Source organism: Aspergillus tanneri (assembly GCF_003426965.1).
Source record: "Aspergillus tanneri strain NIH1004 chromosome Unknown AapTan_7_pilon_pilon_pilon, whole genome shotgun sequence".
In the NCBI taxonomy this organism is placed as follows: domain Eukaryota; kingdom Fungi; phylum Ascomycota; class Eurotiomycetes; order Eurotiales; family Aspergillaceae; genus Aspergillus; species Aspergillus tanneri.
Genome location: NW_022984634.1, coordinates 2167946 through 2191265, shown reverse-complemented (window position 1 = coordinate 2191265; position 23320 = coordinate 2167946). Strand labels below are relative to the sequence as shown.

Here is a 23320-nt window from a genome sequence, read left to right as displayed (position 1 = left end):
CCCTTGACCGATCGAATTGCGATCCACTCGAAACTAGACACGCGGGTCTTCAAGCGGGGTGTTTGTAATTTGGTTGTTTTTTGGGGTCGTTTGCGCGACTGAGATGCCCTATCACGCCATGCTTGGCCTCCGCTGCGATAATGACAACAATTTAGTTCACGACTATTATTGTTCATAAACAATCCATCGTATCATTCTAATATACGCTAACCAGAGCAGGTGCATGCTGGGTAGCTACGATTATTGCCGAATACCTTAACTCCTATCGTCAGCACACCACAAGCGGAGGCTTGATCAGCGTGTACCCTTTCAAGGCGAACCCCATTCAATAGCCCGCAAGGAAGGCCTGTATCCTCAAACTTTTTAACCCCGCGCCAGCCCAAAGTAAATCTGAGTCAGGCACTGTAAAATCAAAACATTCCCCGCAAATATTGCGCAAGCATAAGACGGGATAAGCCGGAAACGATGCAACCGATGATATATCTGCAGACGGAACCCTCGTAGATGTATGGATTATCAGTGTTGTATTCTTAGATCACCAGTCAGTGCGCATCAACTTCTACAAAATGGCTCCGTCCATAACTGAAACCGTATCTCTCCGTGCGGCTCCTGCTCAACCTCTCGGAACTGATGCTGGCTTCAACAAGGAGAACCTCCAAGGATATAACAACACTTATAGGCATGGTGATGAGATCAAAGGCACCGAAAAGCAACCCCCTGCGTCGTTTCCTCATTACCTCCCTGTCTGGGACAATGAGACGGAGAAGTAAGCTGACTTGTTCTTGTCTAGCAAGCCTTCTTTGCTAATCGATGATTAAGATATCCACCACTACAGCCATTTGAGCACTATGACCATGGAAAAGATGCCGACCCTTCTTTCCCCGACCTCTTGCCCGAGGGCAAAGTTGAGTTGGATCATCTCACTCCAACAATAGGCTCTGAGATCAAGGGAATCCAGCTAAGCCAGTTGACAAAGGAAGGAAAGGATCAGCTGGCACTGTTTGTTGCCCAAAGGAAGGTGGTTGGTAGGTCACTCAGTTCACTCAGTATCAATTTAAATGGTGGCAATAGCCTGATTTAAACTCTTCAGCCTTCCGCGACCAGGATTTCGCGCATCTGCCAATCGACCAGGCTCTTGAGTTCGGGGGCTACTTTGGCAGACACCACATTCACCAGACATCTGGGGCACCAAAAGGCTACCCGGAAATTCATCTCGTGCATCGAGGGGCTGATGACAAGTCTGGATCTGAATTCCTAGCCCGGAGCACAAACACAGTTGCATGGCATTCGGATGTGACTTTCGAGAAGCAACCTCCTGGTACCACCTTCTTGTACTTCCTAGATGGACCTACCAGTGGAGGAGATACCCTGTTTGCGGACATGGCCCAGGCTTATAAACGCCTGTCGCCTGAATTCCGTAAGCGACTGCATGGTCTGAAGGCCGTTCACTCTGGCATCGAGCAGGTGCACAACAGTCTGAACAAAGGTGGTATTGCCCGTCGTGACCCTATTACTTCGGAACATCCTATCGTTCGAACCCATCCCGTAAGTGAATGCTACTGGTAGCAGACTTCGTAGAGAACTGGAATGTATTAACAGAATGCCTAGGTTACTGGAGAGAAAGCCCTGTATGTGAACCCACAGTGTGAGTACATTGTTCGAATCTACGATTCTGTCAATTATGAAGAGTTTCTAACTGCCATCCAGTCACCCGGTACATTGTTGGATACAAAAAGGAGGAATCAGACTTCCTCTTGAAGTTCTTGTATGATCACATTGCCCTGTCTCAGGACCTGCAAGCCCGTGTGAGATGGCGACAAGGAACTGTTGTTGTCTGGGATGTAAGTGTGATGTTGCTGCAAGATTCTTTGCTTCGGAAAGCTGACGGCTCTAGAATCGTGTGACTTCCCACAGTGCTCTTTTCGACTGGGAGGATGGTCAGAGACGTCACATCGCAAGAATCACTCCACAGGCGGAACCACCATATGAAACACTGTTTGAAGGATGAACAGGCCAACGGTATGATAAGCCGTTCAGGTAATGATTCAATGGGTTCAGTTAAGCAGAGCAGCTTGTGGCGTGTTGGGAAAGCCAACAGGTTGTTGTTTGGAGAATGAAAATTAGAAGCTGTTCTGGAATCAGTATCGTTTCATAGGAGAGGAAAGTATTCTAAAATCTAAAACACACCTGTACTGACAATCGTAAAATACCGCACGCTACCATTAAAAATATTATGGCTACAAACATCAAGCCCATTTTTGGAGTAATCCGAATCAAAAATAGGCGCAACCAAGTCAAAGCATTTGTAGCTCGGCATCACAAATAACTCCGGGTACTCAAGGGCGTTCAGGGTTTTTTAGGTATCAAAATGCGAGTTGGCATGGATTTCGTTAATTCAATGTACTTTCTGCCTGATCCGAGCCAGGAGGAGGGATCACTTTGATTATCGGTAGAGGCATTGAGGGCCCTATAGGGCTTCTCTAGGAAGATTAGGGCTCGTATGATTGGCAGCTGCATTCTTGATATAGAACGATTGAGGCTCTTCCCTGTCATCTGGTTGGGAGATGTTTGTGCTCGGAGAATTAGAAGCATGGACCTCTTCTGACGCGGATTCTTTCTTCATGCAAAGCAGGTCGCGTACATCCTCCACGTGCTCCCATGTTATGCAGTCTTCATCATGAGGCTGTGATATTGGCTGCGATTCGGGGGACAATGTCGCCATTTGAATCTCACCCAGAACGAAAAAGAGTCAACCTAGAAGATAGAATGAGAAGATATAATTATGGTGGATTAAGAAATGGAAGGCCTCTACCTACGAGAAAGAATACTGAAAAGGTTCAGTAGTAGGTAAAACCCGTGGAAAGCAGACTGAAAGAGTGAATAGAAGCGAAGTAGACAAAAAGAAAATAGAAATGGAATGGAGAAGGGGTGAAAAGGAGACAACTGTTGAGGACTTTGTTGAAGAATGGGAATTGGAAAAATGATGGTGAATAATGGTAAGATGGAGGTCACGAGGACATTTGTTTCCAGAAATGGAAGGTTCTTTTGCTTCCAGTCAGGTTGACTCTTCATTCAGGCGTTCGACCTCACAAACCGATGCATCACCCCCACTCTCCATTCCCGAAATCTCCTTGCGGACAGGGGCAACATCTCATTACTTCCCTCCAACGCTGTTAAAACAGCGGAAAAGACGTTGGCTGGCAGACGAAGCTCTTCGAGAGATAAAGATGAGGCCTTGCCACTCTCGGGGTTGAGCATCTCATCAACATTAGCAACTGTTTGGAACAGAATCTTCATTGCCCGTTGCGCCGTGATACTGTGAGTAGTACTCGAATTTGTGTACCACAAGTCTGGATTAAAAACCCATATCTATATCCTCAAGTCAGACATCCGAAGGCGAAGAACGTAATTGACTTGTATATAGACATACCAACAGGCCCTCCTTCTGGCCACTGTGGATAACAAATCGTCTAGTGCTTTCCCTTTCTATCAGTTCGAGTAGTTGTGCGGCCACAACAGTTTCAGTTGATTGGGTGTGCCAATCTGTCCCTCCCTTATCTTCTTTGAGTGCTTTCGTGCTTGCGGCGAGGCTTGTCTTAAATAGTCTCCACCCTCGAGACACAATATCTTCCACGCCCACCAGAGTATTGCAGTTCTCGCAGTGTATTTCTGTTTGCAGATCCAGTGAAGGCTTCTGAATATCTTCAGATTGAATCTGGTAATGTATTAGCATATTAGGTCTATTTCAGGCAACAAAATATGACAACAAATGACACAAGAAGCGGAAACATGCTTGATAAATGTAGTTATATTCATGAAATGCTACATCTTTCCATCTGCTACATGGCCATCACGTACGGCGGTCAAGTCTACAGATATTACAAATGAGTCAACAGGCTTATTCAAAAAGGATTGCCAAAGGCCCACGCATGTACCTCGTTATAATCGCGTCAATCCCATATCTTGGGGTCAGTCCTATTAGACAAAATCAACGGAGAAAAAACCGAGGCGCAGCCATGGTCACCAATAAATGAGAGTGCGCGAGGCTAAGCGTGAAATCCATCTGCTAAAGAGGATAACTGCACCCCATCTCACACACCCAACCATTTATTGGTCAAGATTGGACATCTTGCAAATCGACCAAGGCTCTGTGATTATAGGGCAGCTGTATCGAAGGTCAAATCATGGCAGTGATATGGCCCCCTTCTTTTTTGCCCACGCTAATACGTTGCCTAGAGAAGCCAGGGAATATGGGAGTGTTGTTGGAACACAAGAGACAAAATGAAGAGAAAAGACAGAGAAGAAAAGAACGCAATGCAGAGAACCAGCTGGTGGGTATTATCTTTCTCACCTGTTTCAATCCACTACAATCCACCTCTGAGACCAGGAAAGTCGCCACATCCACTAAGACAATTCCAGGGTTGGCAATGACTTGATTCGCGGCACCATATCCCTTGACTGTAGCATTTTTGTCTTCCGGGACCCGTATCGCAGCATCCTGTGTATCTTCCTTCTCAGTATCAGGTTTATGGCAGTGCCAAAAATCCATCATTTCAGCCCAGTTCCCGCTGGGCAAATCTTTCCAAACCCACCCCGCGGGACATTCATTTATGGAGTCAGTGTGATACAAAGATGGTGAGTCCAAAACAATACTTCCACATTGTCGACAGCCTAATCTAGTCGTAGAGAGCATGTCCGAAGCAGTCCATGGCACAAACCCGTCCAGGGGTTCCTCCTTTGAGAGGAATAACTCATCTTCATTGTCAATCTGCATTCTGAACGAGTATTCTCGCTGGTCTCCATCGCATTTTCCTTCATTCTTGGGCTCTCTGATACCGTGTCGACCACCAGTCAGCATGTGGCGGGAGGCTTCGCTGACGCGGGCTGGTAATTTTATTGTATCCGCTACATGGTCAAGCGGTGACGGTAGAGATACTGTTATGGCTCGACGGGACTCTGACAGAGATATTTCTGGACGAACGCCTCGCGTCTGTAGGCTCGCAGGTAGAGAGACATAGAGCGTGACATATCGAATATTAGGTAGCAGTTCAGCGTGCAAGTGGAGGGCTATATCCTGCTCTTGATTAGTCGGTAAGGACATTATTAACCGTATTCGTGTCGAGGTCATATAAGACTGTGAAAAAACAAGAAGTCACAGAAGTGACAGAAGGTCAATAGCTGACAGATTCACAGAACAAAATGTGCAAACATTGCAAACCAAAAACTCGATCAACATCACCTGATCGTAAGTATGCCTCAGGCATCATCATATTGCCTTTCTGTTGTACCGCCAAAACGTTTACATTTCTACAAACAATGCGCATTATGCATCTATGATAATGCCTTTGCTGTCTCCAGAAAAATTTTAGTTCAACAAAATCCAAAAACACTTGCCGAATATATTATCATGTACACTTCCAAAGGACCAAAGAAGCTAAAGCCCGATGACGCCCTCAACATATGATATAATAAAGCTACAATTTTGTGAGAAATCCAAGAGAAAGAAAAACAAAACAGATATCTCCCATCAGTTAGATAAACCCTCCCCAACCGTTAAATTCCTCGGCGAACTTGACCGCCGCCTTCAAAAAGTAAGAATCAGCATCGCCCCAAGTTAGGGCTGCTTCCTTGAAAGCACGGATGGCCTTGACATAGTGCGGGTCAGTAGAATAACTGCCCTTAACTGCCTTATTTGCCGTCCAATTCCAATCCCGTCCGGCTAGTTCGTAGTCACGGATACTATCGAGGTGAATTTCCGGTCTTAGCTGGGCAATGTAGACGGCCAGAGTTATCAGCCACCATTGTCTGACTAGGGGGAGTTGATATCGGCCGGGGATTAAGGGTAGAAGGATACGGACGGCATGGCTGGTTGTCAGGATATGCACAAGGAAGAAATCATGTTTCTTGTTCACGTCTGTACGAGTGGCAGTCAAAACGGCCGCGGCAAGCTCTTGGCTCTCGCGAAATTGAGACATGGGATCTTCAATCTTCCATGCATTCCAGTGGTTTAGAAGTGCGGCCTCGTGGTCGCGGAAGATGGTCTCCAAGTTATGGTCTCCTGGGTGTCCGAAGAGACCCTTGAATCGGGGGTCCTTTCGGACCTTATTGAGGATTTCCATGACGGAGGCCGATTTATAGGATGACTCGACCTGTGAATAGGTGGGATCATCGAAATATTTATGGATGGTTCCGTAGCAGGTAGCTGTCATAGCAAGCGCTTCTAGGCCGACTTCACGGCTGGACATTTCAAAGGCATAGGCAAGATGAATCAAAGGGTGTCCAACTTGGTCAAAAGAATTAGCTTGATTGATTCCATAGGGGAGCTTCCAGACTCAACTTACGATCAGCAACAAGGGAATTGAACAAAGGTTCCTTGCCCGACAAGAGGTATTCAAAGACAACTTTTTTCCAATCATAGCTGTAGCGGACAAGCTCATCCTCGAAGAAATCAACATAGGCTCGCTGGTATCTGATAGAATTAGCCCACGCTCGCAAATCGCAATGCTAGCAACCATACTCTCTACGTCCCAAGTAATCTCTCCAATCATAAGTACAAATCTCACTAGGAGAATCAACCCAAGGGTCTAATATCTTGGATTCCGACTCATAGACCCGGGTTAGATCATCTGCGTCCGCTCCCTGTAGGAAGGCCGAACTTAGAATCTATGCCAGTTAGTGCGAGCTATTTCGCAACAGATAGAGGTTGACAACGAACATGGGGTACATGGTTATGAAATTTCCGTTCATTGAATAATATAGCATGATTCGCATGGTTCAGTTTGAGCAAATGCTTTAGAGCTCGGGCTGGCTTCTCATGCGCGGTATCAATCCCGTGAATCTTGACAGACGGAAGATCAAAGATCATACGGTCACGCCATGGCATGTACTTGCTAAGCGATGGCAATGAGATGGTGAACATTGCTAGCATCTGTTTCTATGTACACGAAGAATTGGTTGACTCGGATCGTGGCGTTGAGTCCCAAGGTATAACGAGAAAGGTTTTAGGTGTACACCAGCACGTTTCGTTGCATAGATAAAATAAATAGCGGACTTAAATCACTTTCGTTCTTGGGGTGATCAGACAGTTGTAGTATCTCTAGCGTTGGTCTTTAGAAGAAAACTGTGTGGAAAGAGTAAAGTTGTCGGGATGGCGGCATGATGGTAACTATTGTGGCTATGACGTAATGCTATTCTGTCTGCCTCAGGCAGATACTGCATTACTACTGGAGATACACTATAATAGAAAGGATGTACCTTCTTTTTTTAAAAAAAAGGTATTTATGCACATCCCAAGGCTAGTAAGGATAAATAATATTTGTTAGTTTTCTTTTAAAGCCATTTACTATAGCCATAGTTCCTGCTTATAGCTTATTTCCTGTCGTTTTCTTCATACTGTCCACCATATTCACCATTGTTCTCGCCGTATTCACCTGTAGCCACCTCTCCTGTTATAATATCCACATCAATTCTAGGTCCAATGAAGTTTTTCCGGCCATCGACAACCCACTGGAATGTGGAAATTATTAATACAATGCCAAAGGCAGCGACACAGTAGTCTATATTAATAGAGTGCGTTAGTGGGATCTGTCATTTTCTAACCTGGCACTTACGAAGAGACTTACTCATGTTGCTACCAGAAACAGGAAGGGTTGGAGGGAAGAGGAAGAGGATAGTAGTTAGAGAAATGTAGGCCAAGGAGATCTGCCAGCAATATCAGTTAAGATTTCATTCATTCTAATGGCTTCAGTCGCACATACCATGTTGGCAATCCAGCCAAGAATATTGGGAATAACAAATGGTCGCTCAGGGAGTGTATTCCGGCCACGCATACAGTGGATTGCAATCGGAATCCCGTACGCAATATCAAGCATTACCACTGAAGACGATACGATAGCGTTGAAGGCACTGTTCAGATCGATTAACGAGCATATTGGACAATGCAATGATTACAGACACATACCTGGAGGAGCCAAGGAAGATACACCCAAAAATAATAACTAGAACACTCGTCACATATAGGGCATTCAACGGCACCTTAAGCGTTGGATGGACCTTGCTGAAGAAGGGGGAAGCTGGGAGACCGCCATCTCTACAGCCGTATTGTTAGCAAATTGGAAGGCAGGATCTGACAGAGTATAGAAAACCTTACCTTGCAAATGCATAGATCATACGACTGCTAGTCGCCATGATAGTAGTAGCAGCAAAGAGAATACAAATCAGAGGAAACCTTTGAAGAAGCAGTCAGAAAAACGTCAAGATTCAAATCACCAAAGCGAGGGAAACAAACATTAGAAGGCAAACTGCACCCACATTACTCTCGGTGGCATTCTTGAAAATTTGCACGAGAGGTCCTGCGGCAGAATTGATAACGGCATGGATGTCGCCAGCGACAAACAGCAACACGATCAAAAATATTAGACCAGTCACAGTTCCGATGCCAACACAAGCTATCATAATTTTAGGGCCCGCTACAGAGGGATTGGGGATCTCTACTACTAATTAGTACCACGTTGTCCAATATATAGGGAGATAATTTTGGGAGATGTATACCCTCGATCATGTGTGCAACACCATCCTTTGCATTGATTGTCAGCCGCCAAGAATGAAAATGAGACATGGAGTGCAACTTACGAATCCGGTAAGACCAAGTCCTCCTTGAAGAAGCTATATACTGTTAGACACGGATTTGTAGCCATCAAAAGACATACACCTAACAGCCAAGCAACACCATCGGGCCCTAAAATTTATCAGTCTCAAGTTGTAGGATCAGTTGAAAAACAAAACAAAAAGACTTACAGCCTGTCTCGTTGATAAAATTTGTGAACACAAACCTGCTAAAATAAGCAACCTGATATTTAATATAGGTGTCAAGCTTCATCTTACTCTCCCGAGTTGTAGTTAGGCGATGCGCACGCAAGCAACGTTATGGAGATGACAGCAAATCCAGACAGTGACCAGATAACTTTTTGACTTCAGTATCCTATACACAAGACATGGGGCGTAATTGAGGGCTATGATATGCTTACAAGCACTCTTAGTAAGAAGTGGAAGGCCGGAATTCATAAACGAATTGATGATGAATGCAATTAAATTGTATGCAATATAAAGGAGGAATTGATGCCAGCGTTGGGGTTCGAAACTCTATGGAGCCATATCAGCAATTAACGAACCACATAAATTTCATTCCGTTTCTCTTCTTCTCGGGAGTGGGGTATTCCTACCGGATGCATCAACGAAATGATCCCTAGAATCAGTTGACTAGCCAGCAGTCCACCAGTAGCGGTCAACGCAAGCTATTGAAACAAATTAACCTTATTCAAAGCCAAGTGCAACCAGATGGGCTTATATTACTTACCCAACCTGAAACATTTGCCCATCCGGTAATCCATGAAAGAATCGGCATCCACTTTTTCCAGGAAACTTTGATATGTTCTTAGCAACAAGTTGATACGTAAGCCCTGATGGAGACACCTACTGACTGCCAAAGGAAAAATAATGTTAGCAGCGTTCGATAGACCATCACGGACTAATCGAGTGTTGATTTACCTGCGACCCAATGATATTGCCCACCCGCCCTAGAGCAGAGTTAAAATTGACGATATGGGAGCAACAAGATGGGTACATACGTGGGATACGCGGACAGGAACTCAGCAAGCGAGACGCCGGTGCAGAGGTTACAGATACCCGCCGCTACTAGGCCTAAAGAGAGAACAGCATTAGAACCATGCACTCCATAAAAGGTACCGGATGTAAGTGGAATAAACACATGACATACCCCAGACAACGCTAACGCATCCCCCGGATGGGAGACTGAGATTCAAGCTGGCGGACAAGGCGGTCCATGACTGCAACAAGGATTAAAGTTAGCCGGTTTCTAAGCACTTGGTGTCGTCTAGTCCAACGATAGCTCGCAAGATGTCCAATGGGGGGTGAAGCTGTGCATGTTGCTAACATACATTAAGAATGGCAAATGCAAGGCCTAGCATAGACCTAGATTCACAGGATGTGTTAGCCAATTCACCTTCGGGTTTCTGAGGATCGACGGAGATCCTGGCCCATACAGCATCGAAAAATTCCGTTTCAGTTCGGCCTTATGGCCCATGGCCGCCAGCTGCGCGTCGTCATCGCCTTGTATATCTTTTGCTGTGGCCATATCAACAAGTTCCACCGGGGAATATTAAGCAGTAAGTTGAATTGAAACACCAAGGTAAAGAAAACCAGTATACTAGAAAGGAGAATTGGGACAGATCGTTCAAGCAAAGAGAAGGAGACGGGAAATATTACACGGAGAGTCGGGGAGGAGAGCGATATCGCCGCTCCCACCATTCTGTCCCAATCTCCTGAAGTAATGCCTCCACCGTGTTTTCTCCTTTTGGGGCATGATCTAATACCCTCGTCTTCTGTCGCCAACGCATCCTTGACACACAAAGCGTGGTCTACCTATAACTGCGGGGGAAAGTGACCACGCATACTTCGTTACATAATGAGCATGGGTAGGCAAGTTTATCCACCCATGAATTAGATCGTCGGTCGAGATAGGTCCAGCATGCGGTGATTTGCCAACAGCACCGAGATCCAGGGGCCGAGGGCCAGTCACGAGGGAGCTGGTGGTGATCTTCGGTTGGTTCTGTTAATTAGGACGTCCGAATCTGGCGAGGCAGACGGCCTGAAGCTTGTCTGCACGGGGGCCAATGGCGAGGCGATAGGAAAATTGCGCATGACCGTTGAGTCAGCGCAGTAGCTATCAGTGGATCTTCTGCCAGCAGGATATCCAATAATATGATCATATGGGATGGGGGGGAGCCCCAGGATTCCAGAGCGATAAGAGAGAGCGGACTAAAGCCCGCTCCACCTGGCTCTTGAGTAGTTGATGGTTGAGGGGCAGCAATTAATGTCCACGCATAATACCCAGAATGTCGATTCTCTCTTCAACAGGGATACATGAGTTCTCGCAGATAGAATTGGAAATTCGATCCCGGGATATAGGTTGGGCCTGAAACAAGGAACAGGCATATCTATAGAATCTACAAAAATGAAGAAAATGCCTCTTGATGCTATAGAAAATAAAACTAAAAAAATACATGGGTATGTAATTATGTACATAAGCCCAACCGTTTGTCTTCTCCAAGGCTTCACCCAACATGCCCCGTCTAGTGTGTTGTCCCCCTATTTGTCCGACCGGACAGATGGTCGGTTCGAACGACATAATCCTCATCTCCATTAACCATTCCATCTTCAGTGGCATCATCATTTTCACCCACATCGTCATACCCTCGAGACGGTCGTCCATCATCTCTGGAACCGAGGCTGGGCCTATCCAAAGATGAATCCGAATCCCCGTTGCTAATCGCAATGGGTTTATTCTTCATCTTCCATTTACCTTTACTGCTAACCGAGTGACCACTCGCGTTCCTCATAGCGGACTGACCCTGCTTGGCTTTCCCTTTGACCGTAGAAGGATGGTCACCATTGATAAAGGGTCCTCCTATAGGACCATCCAATTGATCTCCAAATTTGAGAGCCTCCAGTGCGTCCCCAATGGTCTGTGGCGGCGGTTGTCCGTTAGGAACACCGCCACTGTCCGGCTTCTTATCGACAGATTCAAACGACCGCCGGATACGTTCAAAGTGCTCGAGTTCCTTGGCACTACATGGTGTTAGCGTATCGGACTTGGCACAACTCTTGGTGGTGACATACCTAACACTAGGAACAAGCTCACCCTGGGCTTCTACAAAGTCATCTTCCGTCACCATTACAGCCACATCGTCGGGCGTAGCAAGGTGGTCGAAGAAGTACGCGGTGCTGACAGGATCCCCTGGTAGCTGTCTGATTTTCTCATCCACAGCTGTAGCCTTTCGGGTAATCGCTTTGAGCATGGAATCCGAGCACAAGGCATAGAGATCGGCACCCGTGTACGTAAGAGGTAGCCGTTCTGCCACTCGCTTGAGTGACAATCCAGGGTCGAGGGTGAACTTCCTCGTGAGAGCTTCCAGAATGGTGGCTTGCTTGTCATGCGTATCGGAGACTCCAAGATAGAGCATCTTGTCGAAACGACCAGGACGAAGGAGAGCTGTATCCAGCAAGTCGGGTCGGTTGGTAGCGCCGATAACAAACACGCCCCCGCTGTTCTCTTCACCTCCGTTCATACCGTCCAGTTCGGCAAGGAGCTGACTGACAATACGGTCCATCACACCACCACTGTCCCCCTGGTTTCCTCGCTTAGGAGCAACAGAGTCCAGTTCATCGAAGAAGACGACACATGGGCGAGCATCTCGAGCCCGTTGGAAAACTCGCCGGACGTTCGCCTCTGACTCACCGATGTACATATTCAGCAACTCGGGTCCCTTAACTGAGAAGAAGTTCAAGGAGAACTCGGTAGCAATGGCCTTGGCAAGCAGCGTTTTGCCAGTACCTGGTGGGCCGTAGAATAGAATACCACTGCGCTTCTTCATGCCTTTTGCGAATAATTCCGGTCGCTCAAGTGGCAACTGAATAGTTTCGACAAGGGCATCCTTAACATTTGTTAATCCACCGACATCGTCCCAGCTAACGTTAGGGATCTTTGGGGCGCCGATAGAATCCGCAAAATTCTTTCTTGCGGCTTCAACAGCAAAGTCAAAATCGGCCTTAGTGACGCCACGTGCTGCGTCACCTCCAGAGATCAGAATATCCCTGATGCTGACTCGAGATCCTTTATGCTGTTTGCTTGCAGCATCCGCTAATTTCTCCAGGCGAGCAGCTCTCACGGCTGAAGCTCGCTCAACCACATCCACCAAATCCCCGGCCACGAGAGCAGCCGTCTTCAACGCCACTGAGCCCAAGTCCACGTCAGGTGAGGTTTTAATACCTCTCTCAAACACAGCATTATGAAGAATACCCTCACGCTCTTTTTCCTCCGGCGCAGTCATCTCAAACTCATGCGTGAACATGCTGCGAATTCCCTCGGGAATTTCCTCGACGTCTGTAGTCGTTGCGATCACAACCCTCGCGTCAGCCACAATGTCTGTCATTGCTGAAACAATCCTATCCGCAGTTAGGACTTCGATATGCTTGATGAGTATCGCAGTGCAGTTCGACCCGCAATTGAATGCACGCTCCGCTCTTGCTTTTAGATATGCTTCAGTCTTCACGTCTCCTCCATTTGCTCCACCTTCAGTCAGAATATCGTAGGCATCGATCGGGAAGGTATGAAGGCCAATATCGGAACAAGCCCGCGTGGCGATAGTTGCTTTTCCGATATGCCTCTGCTGGGACCTCAGGAGGATCACCACTGGTTTCATACCGAGCTGAATCGCGCGAGGACTTGTAGCCACCGACATCAAATCTCGAATTCGCTGCTGTAATGGAGGCACGAATGAATGTGGAAGTTCGGTGATCAGGCCATGGGGAGACTGAGATTCTCCGGCAGTTCTCGGGGCCGATTTCGTTCCAAACCAGTATTCCCAGCCATTATTCATGGTCCCAGGGATTCGGCTCACGTCGCTTCCAGCTTGTACCATTCTAGTAGTTGCAGGGTCAATTACAGCAACGCCTCCCCACTGGTCTTCCCATGCATCATCCTCTGTGTCTGGGGAGGTAGGAATTACTTGTCCCACACGGAACCAAGCGACACCAACTTTCCTCATGCCAGCATAATCAGGCTCTACCACCTGGCCCAATCGAGTAGTAATGTCCTCGTCCTGAACGGAACCATCGCCGGCGGCAGTTCCTGTAAAAACAGCCCTACCAAGCTCTTCGTCAACACTAATCCCAACAAGGTCGCCACTTTTCAGAATTCGTCTCTTTGACTCAAAATATTGCTTGAGTCCAGCAAATAATGCTGGCTGAAGGATGCGATCCATGGAAAGGGGCGTTGAGACCTTAAGCAGCGTCACTTCTTTTGCCAACGGTGGACTTCTAACAGCGCTGGCCTTCATTTGGTGCAAAATGCCTGGTTTAGAGCCTCCGCTAACTGCACTAAAGCTCATGGGAGATATACGAATATATTTCGGGTTCTCAAGGTTATTCAGAAGGGGAGGCGGAACAAAGACGGAAGGCGTCAATCGTAGTGGAGGACGCTGGGAAACACTGGGACGCCGGTCTTGAGATTGGTTGATTGAGTATCGTGGTTTGGCAGAGGGGAGGCCCAGCAACCCGTAAATTTTGACTGCACGCCATTCTCCGGTCTCATCCTCTTGTTCAGCGAAGCTTCCCGGCTTAATCGAAGCAATTATGTTTGTTTGGGGCTCTTCTGATGCCTCTATTCTCACCCAATCACCTGAAAAACAGCCGATTTTAGCAAGTACACTAATATCCACAAATATAAAAGCCTCCGTGTCATCATCTTCCCGTGGTTTGGGGTGCAGAAATTCGTTGGATATGCTGCGCAGTAGAGTCTCTGCCTTGAAGACCCTACCGCTGCCACTTCGACCTGGCCGCAGGGTCGCCGAGGTGAAGTTTGATGCCACAGAACCTGGTGTGTGGATACCATCCGCTCGTCGCCCCCCTGCACGGGGTGTGGCAGCGGTTACCGCAGAGATGACACCAGAACCTGGCTGTGGAAGCTCAGGGGCAGTCAGAGAGATCATGTCCTCCAACGAGTCGTCCGACGTATCACTCATGTTTCCTCCAGATCCCTCCGTTTCGGACTCATCGGCGGTCGAGGCACCTTCCATCTCTGTGCTACTCTCAACGGGCTTGTCTTCCGCAGCGGAGTAAAATTGCTCGTTTGAAGTGTCATCGGCCTCGTCCTCCGCGACCTGCTTGAGTAAGCCTGGCCCGGGTGGCAAGCTTCGCTGTGCCCTGCTGCCATGAGGTCTTGCCTGAATGAGAACAATTTTGGTTGTCGGCATCAGTAAGCCCTGGGAGACCGGTTCGCAAAACGAAATATGGGCAGGTGGCGGTTTGGCGTATGTAATGGGATGTGGTGGCAGTGGAAGCGGTAGCACATCACCGGCGTGCACAACCTTCAGTACTCCCAGCATCTCCCGTACAGCAGCCGTGAGCCTCTCTTCCGTTTCTGCTGCTGCCTTCTTTGAGTACCTCTTCGTTTCTATGCTCTTCCCCGCCTTCGCCCAAAGCCCGTTGGGCCCGTGCAGGCTACTGGTAAACCCTCCACCAAATCTATTCTGAATATCGTCATGATTGCGCAACAGATTCCGCTCCACTGTCACATAGATTGTATCCAAATGCAGCGGAACCACATCCAATACCTTGATCTCGATGGCACGCTGAGCGTGAATAGATCGGGTCGGATCGAGCTTACCCAATGCCTGGATAAACGGTTGTAGCGAGTCCATGGAGTAAGGGAAAATGACGGTTGAATGAGGAATCGAAATATTGTATGCGCGGTCCCTTGACTGCTGCCGGACAGGGATGATGGTCCAGTTTAGATCCTCGACAACACTATAACCAGGAAGAAAAGGTGAGATTGCGATATAACGGATTTCGTTCCCATCTTGATCTATCCCTGCGCCATGATGCATGGCGGAAACCGTTAGAAGAGCATTTAATTATGAAAAGGAACACTTCACTCACCCGTCGAGCCCGACGATTGGAATAGGTCGGCAGCCAGGTCATCGGACAAAACGCCCACGTTCCCGCGGAGCTGATCATCCAGGGCTATGTGTGCGGAGATGGGAGCTCTATTGCGTGGTCTCTTTCCCCCAGCATTCCGCCTGAGCCGCTTCGGTTGATCCGAATTCATGTCGCGACGTTCAATGTCCATAACAGAGGCTACGTTACACCAGTCGGTCGGTCGCGGAGTGGGGAAGAAAGGTGTCTGTGGGAGAAACGAACCGGTACGGGAGGGGAGGCAGAAACTGTTCAAGCAAAGAAAGGCTCAAGAACAGGACTCCATCAGCCGGCGATCAAAGGGACAGATATCTTTCCCCAGGTGTGGGATTCAACCAAGAGTCGAGTCGCTGGAGAAAGTCCGGGGAGGAAGTATCTAGGACGGCCTCTGTAACTGCTCGGCACCGCCCGCGCTTTCTGCCCTTTCCGAAGCCGAGGTCCAACCAGTTCACAAGGCCAGCTCGGACTATTCACCCGTGTTCAAGTTCGCTTGCCTTTCCTATTCATCTCAACCTCGATTTACAAATATTGTCGAGACAAATTCTCCCGGCCTTTCATGATGCTACTAAATTATGACTCACTAAGAGCCCTTGGGATTGGACGATATACATCGCCAGTCAAGCAGACTGGGAAGCGTTGATAAGCGAAAAAGCCTCAAATGCTTTTAGTCAAGCTCTATCTTCCCATAGGTTTGCTTCCATAGTCCGACTTCAGAGCTCTCTAGAATAGAATTAACTAACGATTACATTGATCTAGTTAGTTTTCACCTTACTATGAGAAGTAAGCACCATTGACTTCGTTTGCACATCGCCCCCAAGACAGGGCAACCTCTCTCTCTGCCCCAATGGTCCTTGTTAGCGATTGCGGTCATCTCGCGACCTTTGGGTAACAGGTCGCTCGTGACGAGAGGCGGCAGCAGTGGGAGAAAGTGTACCATCGGCCAGGAATTTGGCGGCTTTCTAGACTTCTATATCGAGTGGGAGCTTCATCTCTTTGGGTTCTCCATCCAACTTTACGAGTTTATTACCTGAGTCCAGCATAAGCAAACCCTTGTCGACGAGGTATCCGAGTACGCGCTCAGGCGAGACTGCGATTTCTCTTTCTTTAATTCACTACCGTGACTTCGAGGAATAAGGAGAACCAGCTGCGGGAATATCTGCGAGGGCTGGCGAACAGAACAATGAGCCCTGGAATGCGGGGGGAGACACTACTGGGGTATTGTCGCCATTAGCGAAAAGCTAACCGCGACCATAATGTGGTTCGTCGAGATGTTCTTATCTACGATCTCAATGGAATATGTGTATTCCTTCTTCCATGAGCATGAAGCGGGGACATGCCACAGTATTCCCTGGGGAAAACAGCCGATACGTATTCTCCTGGCCACATACCGGTGCGGCGCGTTCGATCTGAACTTTCACCAGTACTGTGCCCGGCTGGGCTTGATTTAGCCAGTTGATGATTCCCCTTATTGTTTGATATGATTGGCTTACCTACAATAGTAAGCATGCGTCACTCCACTTGCTATTAAAGCACGTTCCTCGACAGCAGAAGCTCAAGGCAACTATAATAGGCTCTGTTCGATATACTTTGGAACTGGGCTATATCTACCTGAGGGTAGCTGAGGTAGTACAGGACATACGGAACTGTAGTACGGAGTAACCTGGTTATCTAATCCGGTTTCAGAAAAAGACATTCTTCGCAGCCTTTGAAGGTGCAGAAGATAATTCTAGTTTCAAAATTAAATCTCCGAGTGCCGCAATGCGCATGTCAAAGGATTCAGGCATACACAAAAGTAAAAATAGCCGTAGATAAAATCCTTAACTGAAGTGAAATTACGATGCCTTATTCTCTTCTAATACGAATGCTTGCGTAAAGCCAGCAATTAAGTCTACGTATCCAAAGACGTCAGCTTGAGCAGATGGGCGGGAGATAAGGAGAACAACACGAAGATCGGACTTGATTTATCAATATCATGAGCAGGTTTGACAGGAGCTACGGGAATGACTGATGTCACATTATACTCAATGTAAGTAGAATGTCGGTGCCTCAGAGTAGCCAAGCATTCTTCCCATCTAGAGTACGCAAGCCACGAAATGAAAGCTGTCCTTTTTAGTTCTTCTACTCTGTAGATTGTTGTTGGGGGGGGAGGTGAAAGATGCTTTCCATGCCTTACGGTTTCCATATTCGGAAAATTGTGCTGCCTTGAAAGGGAAGTTTGGTTTGTACCTTTTGTACCTTCTGGAAAGGAATCGGGTAATATTACAAGATATATTGCAAGTGTATTTTAGATACAGAGTAGCGGGAAATGTGGCGATGCAAAGGTAAAGTACATTGTAAGGGCTCAGGCACAGCCTCGAGGTCCTGGTAGCCACAAGTCTACATTGCATAGACTGGATCATGCCATTCGATTTCAACTTCCTCGACAGAAGCGGGGATTCCGTGGAGAACTGAACGGTGCTGTATCCACATGCCACAGGTTCCAGAATCGGAACGGAAGGGTCCTCTTGGATGCCATGGTATTTATTGCAGAGTTGGCTACTTTGGAGTAGGGATTAATTACCAACATTAGTACGGAGTGCACCTCACGTTGTTTTGGGGGGGGACGACCCAAACAAATCATTGCCGCCGAGTGGGCTGTGTCCGCCTTGCTTACTACCTGTCCACAGGGATTGGTGTGCATTGGGATGAGCTGTACGGAGGACATCCTACTAGAAGGGGAAGATTGGAGAACTTGGAGTTTTGGACTGCAACTAAGTGTCACGATGAGGCTCATGTCTATTAGGTGCACCAATAAGGGAGACCTTGCGAGCACATTTGAGAGGACTCCGCGATAGCAATATACACTAATAAAGGAGTATCGATAGGTAAAGAGGGATTTACACAGTATTTCACGGTATCATGAGATATATACGTACTACGGCGTAGACCCTGGTAAGTATGGTGTAATAGTGGCCGAATCCTTGTTGGAACAGGCCAATGTCGTCTTCTCGGGGCTCCCAATTAAGACATACGAGGCGTTGGCTTGATGCCATCATATGATGGGCGGTAAAGACACGGCCCGGGGGTAAAACTAATGGGTACTAGTAACTTACGATACCGTTGTTTACTTCTTTCCCCAGGGCCAACGCACTCATGAAAGAATAGGTTCTTGACCATGACAATTTTCCATCATCGTCTGTCCTCTGATATACTGGGAATGCTCCATAGATATCATTGATGATGAAGTCTCCGAGACCCGCGGAACCCGAGATGGAAGGATGTGAAAAGTCAATTTCTGAACCAAACAAGCAAGATAGAGATACTTGAGACTATTTTCGGACATCCACTCACCTATTTCGTACTCTGAGGGTTCCACCCTCAACGATGAAACCATTGATGCGTGGGCTGATTGGCCCAACACACTCAAAATAGGGAGGGCGAAGTGCGGAGAACGGACTGAACGGCCTCGAGCATACGGGAATCGGGCACTCTGGGGCCGAATGGGCGCTGTAGGCTGGTATCAAATACCCTGCGACGAAGCGTCGTCACCTAAAGAGCCTTGTATCGCCTCCGTATTGATTTCTGCTGGTGGGAAATACCACAGTGGGGAATACGATGGTGGAGCCTTCTCACTAGGGCAGACCAATGGGAGCCACAGACCCACCAGTCCTGTCCTGTTCGGGGCTAGACCACCTCGTCTATCAGGCAGACATCCAAAACGCATCAGCCCCAACGAACAGCCTCCATGGCTTTCATCTTCCTCCGGACACATTGCATATCTCTTCTCTTTCTTCTCCCCCATCTCAATATCAAGCTGTATCATCCCTCCACCCGTTGCTGCCTTCTCTCCACTATCAAAAATTTATCCTAGAGCTAAGAGGCTTTTGAACACCAGCGAGACAGTCCCGACAAACACCGACTGGGGCCACCTCCCCCCTTTTCGCTGCACCGAACTGGATGGTGGTTTATTGATATCCTCATCACCATCAAACCAAGTCAGGTCAGGTCAAGCAGGACAACATCGAAGTCACCGTAAGTACTTAAGAGACTGCTGTTTTATTAGACCTCGGTCTCTGTCACTATTGGTGAAAAGTAAATAAACGGACAACTGATCGAATGGGCTCCTCCCAAGACCCTAAACATCGTCGACTCGACCAGGGCTTTGAAATATCATCTGCACTACAAACATAATTCGTGATTCCACTACCATGTCTACCCAGGGTGTAAATACTCCCACTCACCGGCACCCCCGCCGACGGGTGCTTTTATCCTCTTGCCCGTCTCTTCCAACTTCTTCCAACTCTCTCGACTCCGGAACGCAGTCGAGCCCACGCCTGCGGAAAGGCGAAACGTTCCACCCGTCCAAGAGACCACCGACCAGCCGTGATCCATTGATGAGCTTTCCACTCCTGCCTCGTCGGTCTCCCACTTGTCCCGAAGCCTTGGAAGCCATTGCAGCGGGTCAACAGCGCATGGCGAATATCCTCGACAACCTGGAGCTCGACACCTTCCGTTCCGACTCCCCGGACAATGCTGATGACTTTTCGCCTGCTCCCCGCCGAATCCGGAGGACCCCCGCCAGACTGCAGACAACCGAAGAGTCGGACGGAGAGTCAGAACATAGTCGACCTATGTTGCAGAAAGAGTCTCCGGCAAAGGTTCGAAGAGTGAACTGCCACGCTTCCGACAGTGGCTTGGGTACTTCAATCTGTAGCGCTGAAACCATGCCTTCCAAGAATATTATGGGTATGTTTCCGTGGAGTCATTGTTTCTTTCTAGACCTTTCTAATATAAACTAGCCACCGCTGGGCCACTGTCACAGGAAAAACCCAGCACCACTACACACAAGTTGAGTAACAATGCGCGCTTGGCAATTGAAGGTCGTGTCCTCTTCCCCTTGCTCAAGGAGGAGAAATTCCGTCCTTACCACACATTGGTCCGGCGAGCCCACGAGCGCATTGAAAAAGAGCAGATTGTTTGCTTGCGTGACCTTGAAAAGACACTGCTCATGTCGGCTCCTGTACGTGAATCCAATGGCTAGCTCTTGGAATGTTTTGCTGATGACGCTTGACTGCAGGATGTGAAGGCTCGTATCAGGACCTATTTCGAATTCTGTCAGGTTACGATTTCCTGTCTATTCGGCACAGTCCCTCATCTTAACGACCGGGACCTGCGTATGCCAACTGATCGCCCATACACCAATGGCTACTTCCTTGATCTTGTCTCGCAAATCAACAGATTCAAATCTATGCGCGAGTCGGCTCGTGGCATCCAGCTTCGTGCCGAGGCACATAAACAGGGAGAGAAAGCCGATGGTATCTTGTACGTTGTGCCCCCTTGGCATGGCAAGAGTCTGGATTCTAATTTTGACAGTGAGCTTCGCCTGACTTTGGAGGGTGGCTACGCCAAGACGGGACGCCCTGCTGAACTGGTGGCTCATAAGGACGGAGAGTCTATCTCCATGCGGACCGGTGAAGCGTACAATGAGAACGCTAGTGTCTGTATGAAGCGGAAGGCTGAGGATGGAGTTGTGCGATCCATGGCACGCCGCAAGAAGAATGCTCCTCCGATGGATATCAATAAGAAGTGCGAGTTCTGTGACAAGGTGTTCCAGAGGCCTTGCGATCTTACGTACGTTCCCTTTTTTTTAAAAGAAAATTCAGGATGTTGACCGAGTACAGAAAACACGAGAAGACTCATTCACGACCATTTAAATGTGCTGAGCCCACTTGCAAATATCATGAACTGGGTTTCCCAACTGAAAAGGAGACTGAGCGCCACTACAACGACAAGCATTGCAACACACCCGTGATGTATAAGTGCTTGTTCCCTAATTGCTCCTACCAGTCCAAGCGACAGAGCAACTGCAAGCAGCACATGGAGAAGACTCACAAGTGGAAGTATGTGCGGTCCAAGAACAACGGCCGCATCGCCAAACGAACCACGCCTCAGCGAGGATCATCTCGGGCATCTTCGCAGACCCATGAGATCGGAACCCCGATTAACAAGCAAGTTCCCGAGCTCTCTACGCCCACTACGGGTGGAATCTCCTCTCCTGGTGAACATTTGGAACATTTGGTTACGCATCCCCAGGATATGTCCCTTTCGTTCGCCGGTCCTCTTCCAACGAAGACGGATGATTTCCAGCTCTTTTCCAATGGCAGCTCCATGGGTGGATCTCCTTGTGAGTACAACGACTTCCGAACTCTCCCGTCGACTTCCACCAGCTTCGATATGGGACCTCAGATGGGGGGGGTTGCAACTCCCAACTCTGGCTCCGCAGAGTTCCTCACGCCGGCCACCGGAACGACGCACTCGCCATACGAGCCGGTCAGCACTTACCCCGAGAATTCGATGTTCTCGTTTGCCGACCCATTCGCGCAGATCAAACCTGACGACAGCCTTTTGTTCATGAACAGTGGGTTCGGCGAGCTTCCCAGTATGTTTGACGATCCCCTGGCTTGTCTTCCTGAGCCTGCGTACGAGCCAGGTCCGATCGATTTCGACGGACTGCCGAAACTCGACGGGGACGCCAACATTTTGTGCAATATGGATCCGTGGGAGGATTTCTTCAACCGGAACGACCACGGTGCCATGTAACCACGGCCATGTAGGGTCAGCAATGTTATGTAGTAGGAGTTCATAAGTGGGAAATTGGGATACTTGGAAACTGGATTTATGTATTAATGGTTGAGCGTTATGTTTATTGACTATCGTAGCAATGTTCTATTACAGATTCTTGTCCACTACAAACATCTTCCCTAGATAGGCCTCCAACCTGGCACGATTTTATTCCCGTCGAATGCGCGATATCCCGACTCAATACCAGTAACATTCTGATACAAGCTTCGATGGAAGGATTATTTGTTTGTCGCTCATCATCCGTGCATGTACTCTACACAGCATGTCGTGCTCATCCTCTTCCTGATATGGAACTGAGCCTCCGAATGAACCTCACTCCTGCATATGACACATATCATCACCAGACCTAACCTGATCTGATCTGAAACCTGAACCCGAATCCAAAATCAATGCAGTTTGTGTACCCACGAAGTGCACCACCTACGTCGCGCAGGTGAGATAAGATGGTATTTACCCGGTTTGTTGCTGCATATGTAGTACATACGTATGTGTGTATAATGGACCATGACGGGATCAAGCAAAGCAATCCGCGCACGATGAAAGAATTTTTTTTTTTTTTTTTGAATTTTAAACTGTCTACTTGATATCTTCCATTATTCTTGAGGCGTGTTGATCAGCGAGTGAGTGAGTGGAGGATAAATGATCTGATGCTGCCCAATGCAAGATCAACAAACCGACTTTAGGGAAATTTATACCTAGGTACCCCGGATTTTCCATTCTCGCGGGCTTGCTTGATTGCTTTCGAACGTATGGCTGTTATGTCGCGTAGGGCGGTTATGCAATTTTTTTTTTAAGCTTTTCCTTCCCTGTCCTGGAATGTGAGTATAGAGTATCTACTGTAAGGAGCGTCCTAGGGTATAGTATAGTATAGTATAGTAAGTATACTGTCAGTCTACAACTTCTACGACCATGTACATTATCTAGTTAGCTTCAAGTGTCATCTGAGTCAGACATGATAGTCTTCTCAATCCCTACCATAGACCTACTCACCCCCCTCCAAACACCCCCCATGCATTGATCAAGAGCAAATCACCTCACCCGGATGAAGACTTACATTCCAAAGGACCATGTGACCACCATCGAGCATTCCAGACCCATGTTCCAGTTAATCTCACCATGTACAGAGAGTACAGAAGAGATGAGCCGC

At 47.9% G+C, this 23320-nt stretch overlaps 5 protein-coding genes across 5 annotated transcripts; 2 read left to right on the top strand and 3 right to left on the bottom strand.

The window, feature by feature from the left end:
- Positions 1-566: 566 nt before the first annotated feature.
- ATNIH1004_007307 (TauD/TfdA dioxygenase family protein) lies at positions 567-2008 on the top strand (the record flags this gene model as incomplete). The annotated part of the gene is made up of 6 exons (XM_033571932.1): positions 567-766; positions 820-1025; positions 1091-1545; positions 1609-1645; positions 1708-1841; positions 1895-2008. The coding sequence occupies 6 exons, from the start codon at positions 567-569 to the stop codon at positions 2006-2008; spliced, it is 1146 nt and encodes a 381-aa protein (XP_033425247.1).
- Positions 2009-3072: 1064 nt separating this feature from the next.
- ATNIH1004_007306 (HECT-type E3 ubiquitin transferase) lies at positions 3073-4858 on the bottom strand (the record flags this gene model as incomplete). Its single annotated transcript, XM_033571931.1, has 3 exons — positions 3073-3369; positions 3431-3715; positions 4352-4858. The coding sequence occupies 3 exons, from the start codon at positions 4856-4858 to the stop codon at positions 3073-3075; spliced, it is 1089 nt and encodes a 362-aa protein (XP_033425246.1).
- Positions 4859-5531: 673 nt separating this feature from the next.
- ATNIH1004_007305 (uncharacterized protein) lies at positions 5532-10153 on the bottom strand (the record flags this gene model as incomplete). The annotated part of the gene is made up of 22 exons (XM_033571930.1): positions 5532-6283; positions 6342-6469; positions 6518-6663; positions 6716-6890; positions 7394-7556; positions 7611-7701; positions 7758-7905; positions 7961-8089; positions 8150-8227; positions 8288-8489; positions 8551-8575; positions 8632-8664; positions 8709-8737; positions 8797-8831; positions 8884-8962; positions 9027-9141; positions 9222-9244; positions 9356-9420; positions 9627-9699; positions 9776-9845; positions 9957-9990; positions 10062-10153. 22 exons carry the CDS (start codon positions 10151-10153, stop codon positions 5532-5534), a joined length of 2685 nt encoding a protein of 894 aa, XP_033425245.1.
- Positions 10154-11150: 997 nt separating this feature from the next.
- On the bottom strand, positions 11151-15685 carry pex6 (AAA family ATPase peroxin 6; the record flags this gene model as incomplete). Its single annotated transcript, XM_033571929.1, has 3 exons — positions 11151-11646; positions 11698-15448; positions 15517-15685. The coding sequence occupies 3 exons, from the start codon at positions 15683-15685 to the stop codon at positions 11151-11153; spliced, it is 4416 nt and encodes a 1471-aa protein (XP_033425244.1).
- Positions 15686-19739: 4054 nt separating this feature from the next.
- On the top strand, positions 19740-22131 carry ace1 (putative C2H2 transcription factor (Ace1); the record flags this gene model as incomplete). Its single annotated transcript, XM_033571928.1, has 4 exons — positions 19740-20277; positions 20331-20551; positions 20609-21162; positions 21213-22131. The coding sequence occupies 4 exons, from the start codon at positions 19740-19742 to the stop codon at positions 22129-22131; spliced, it is 2232 nt and encodes a 743-aa protein (XP_033425243.1).
- Between the last annotated feature and the right edge of the window lie 1189 nt (positions 22132-23320).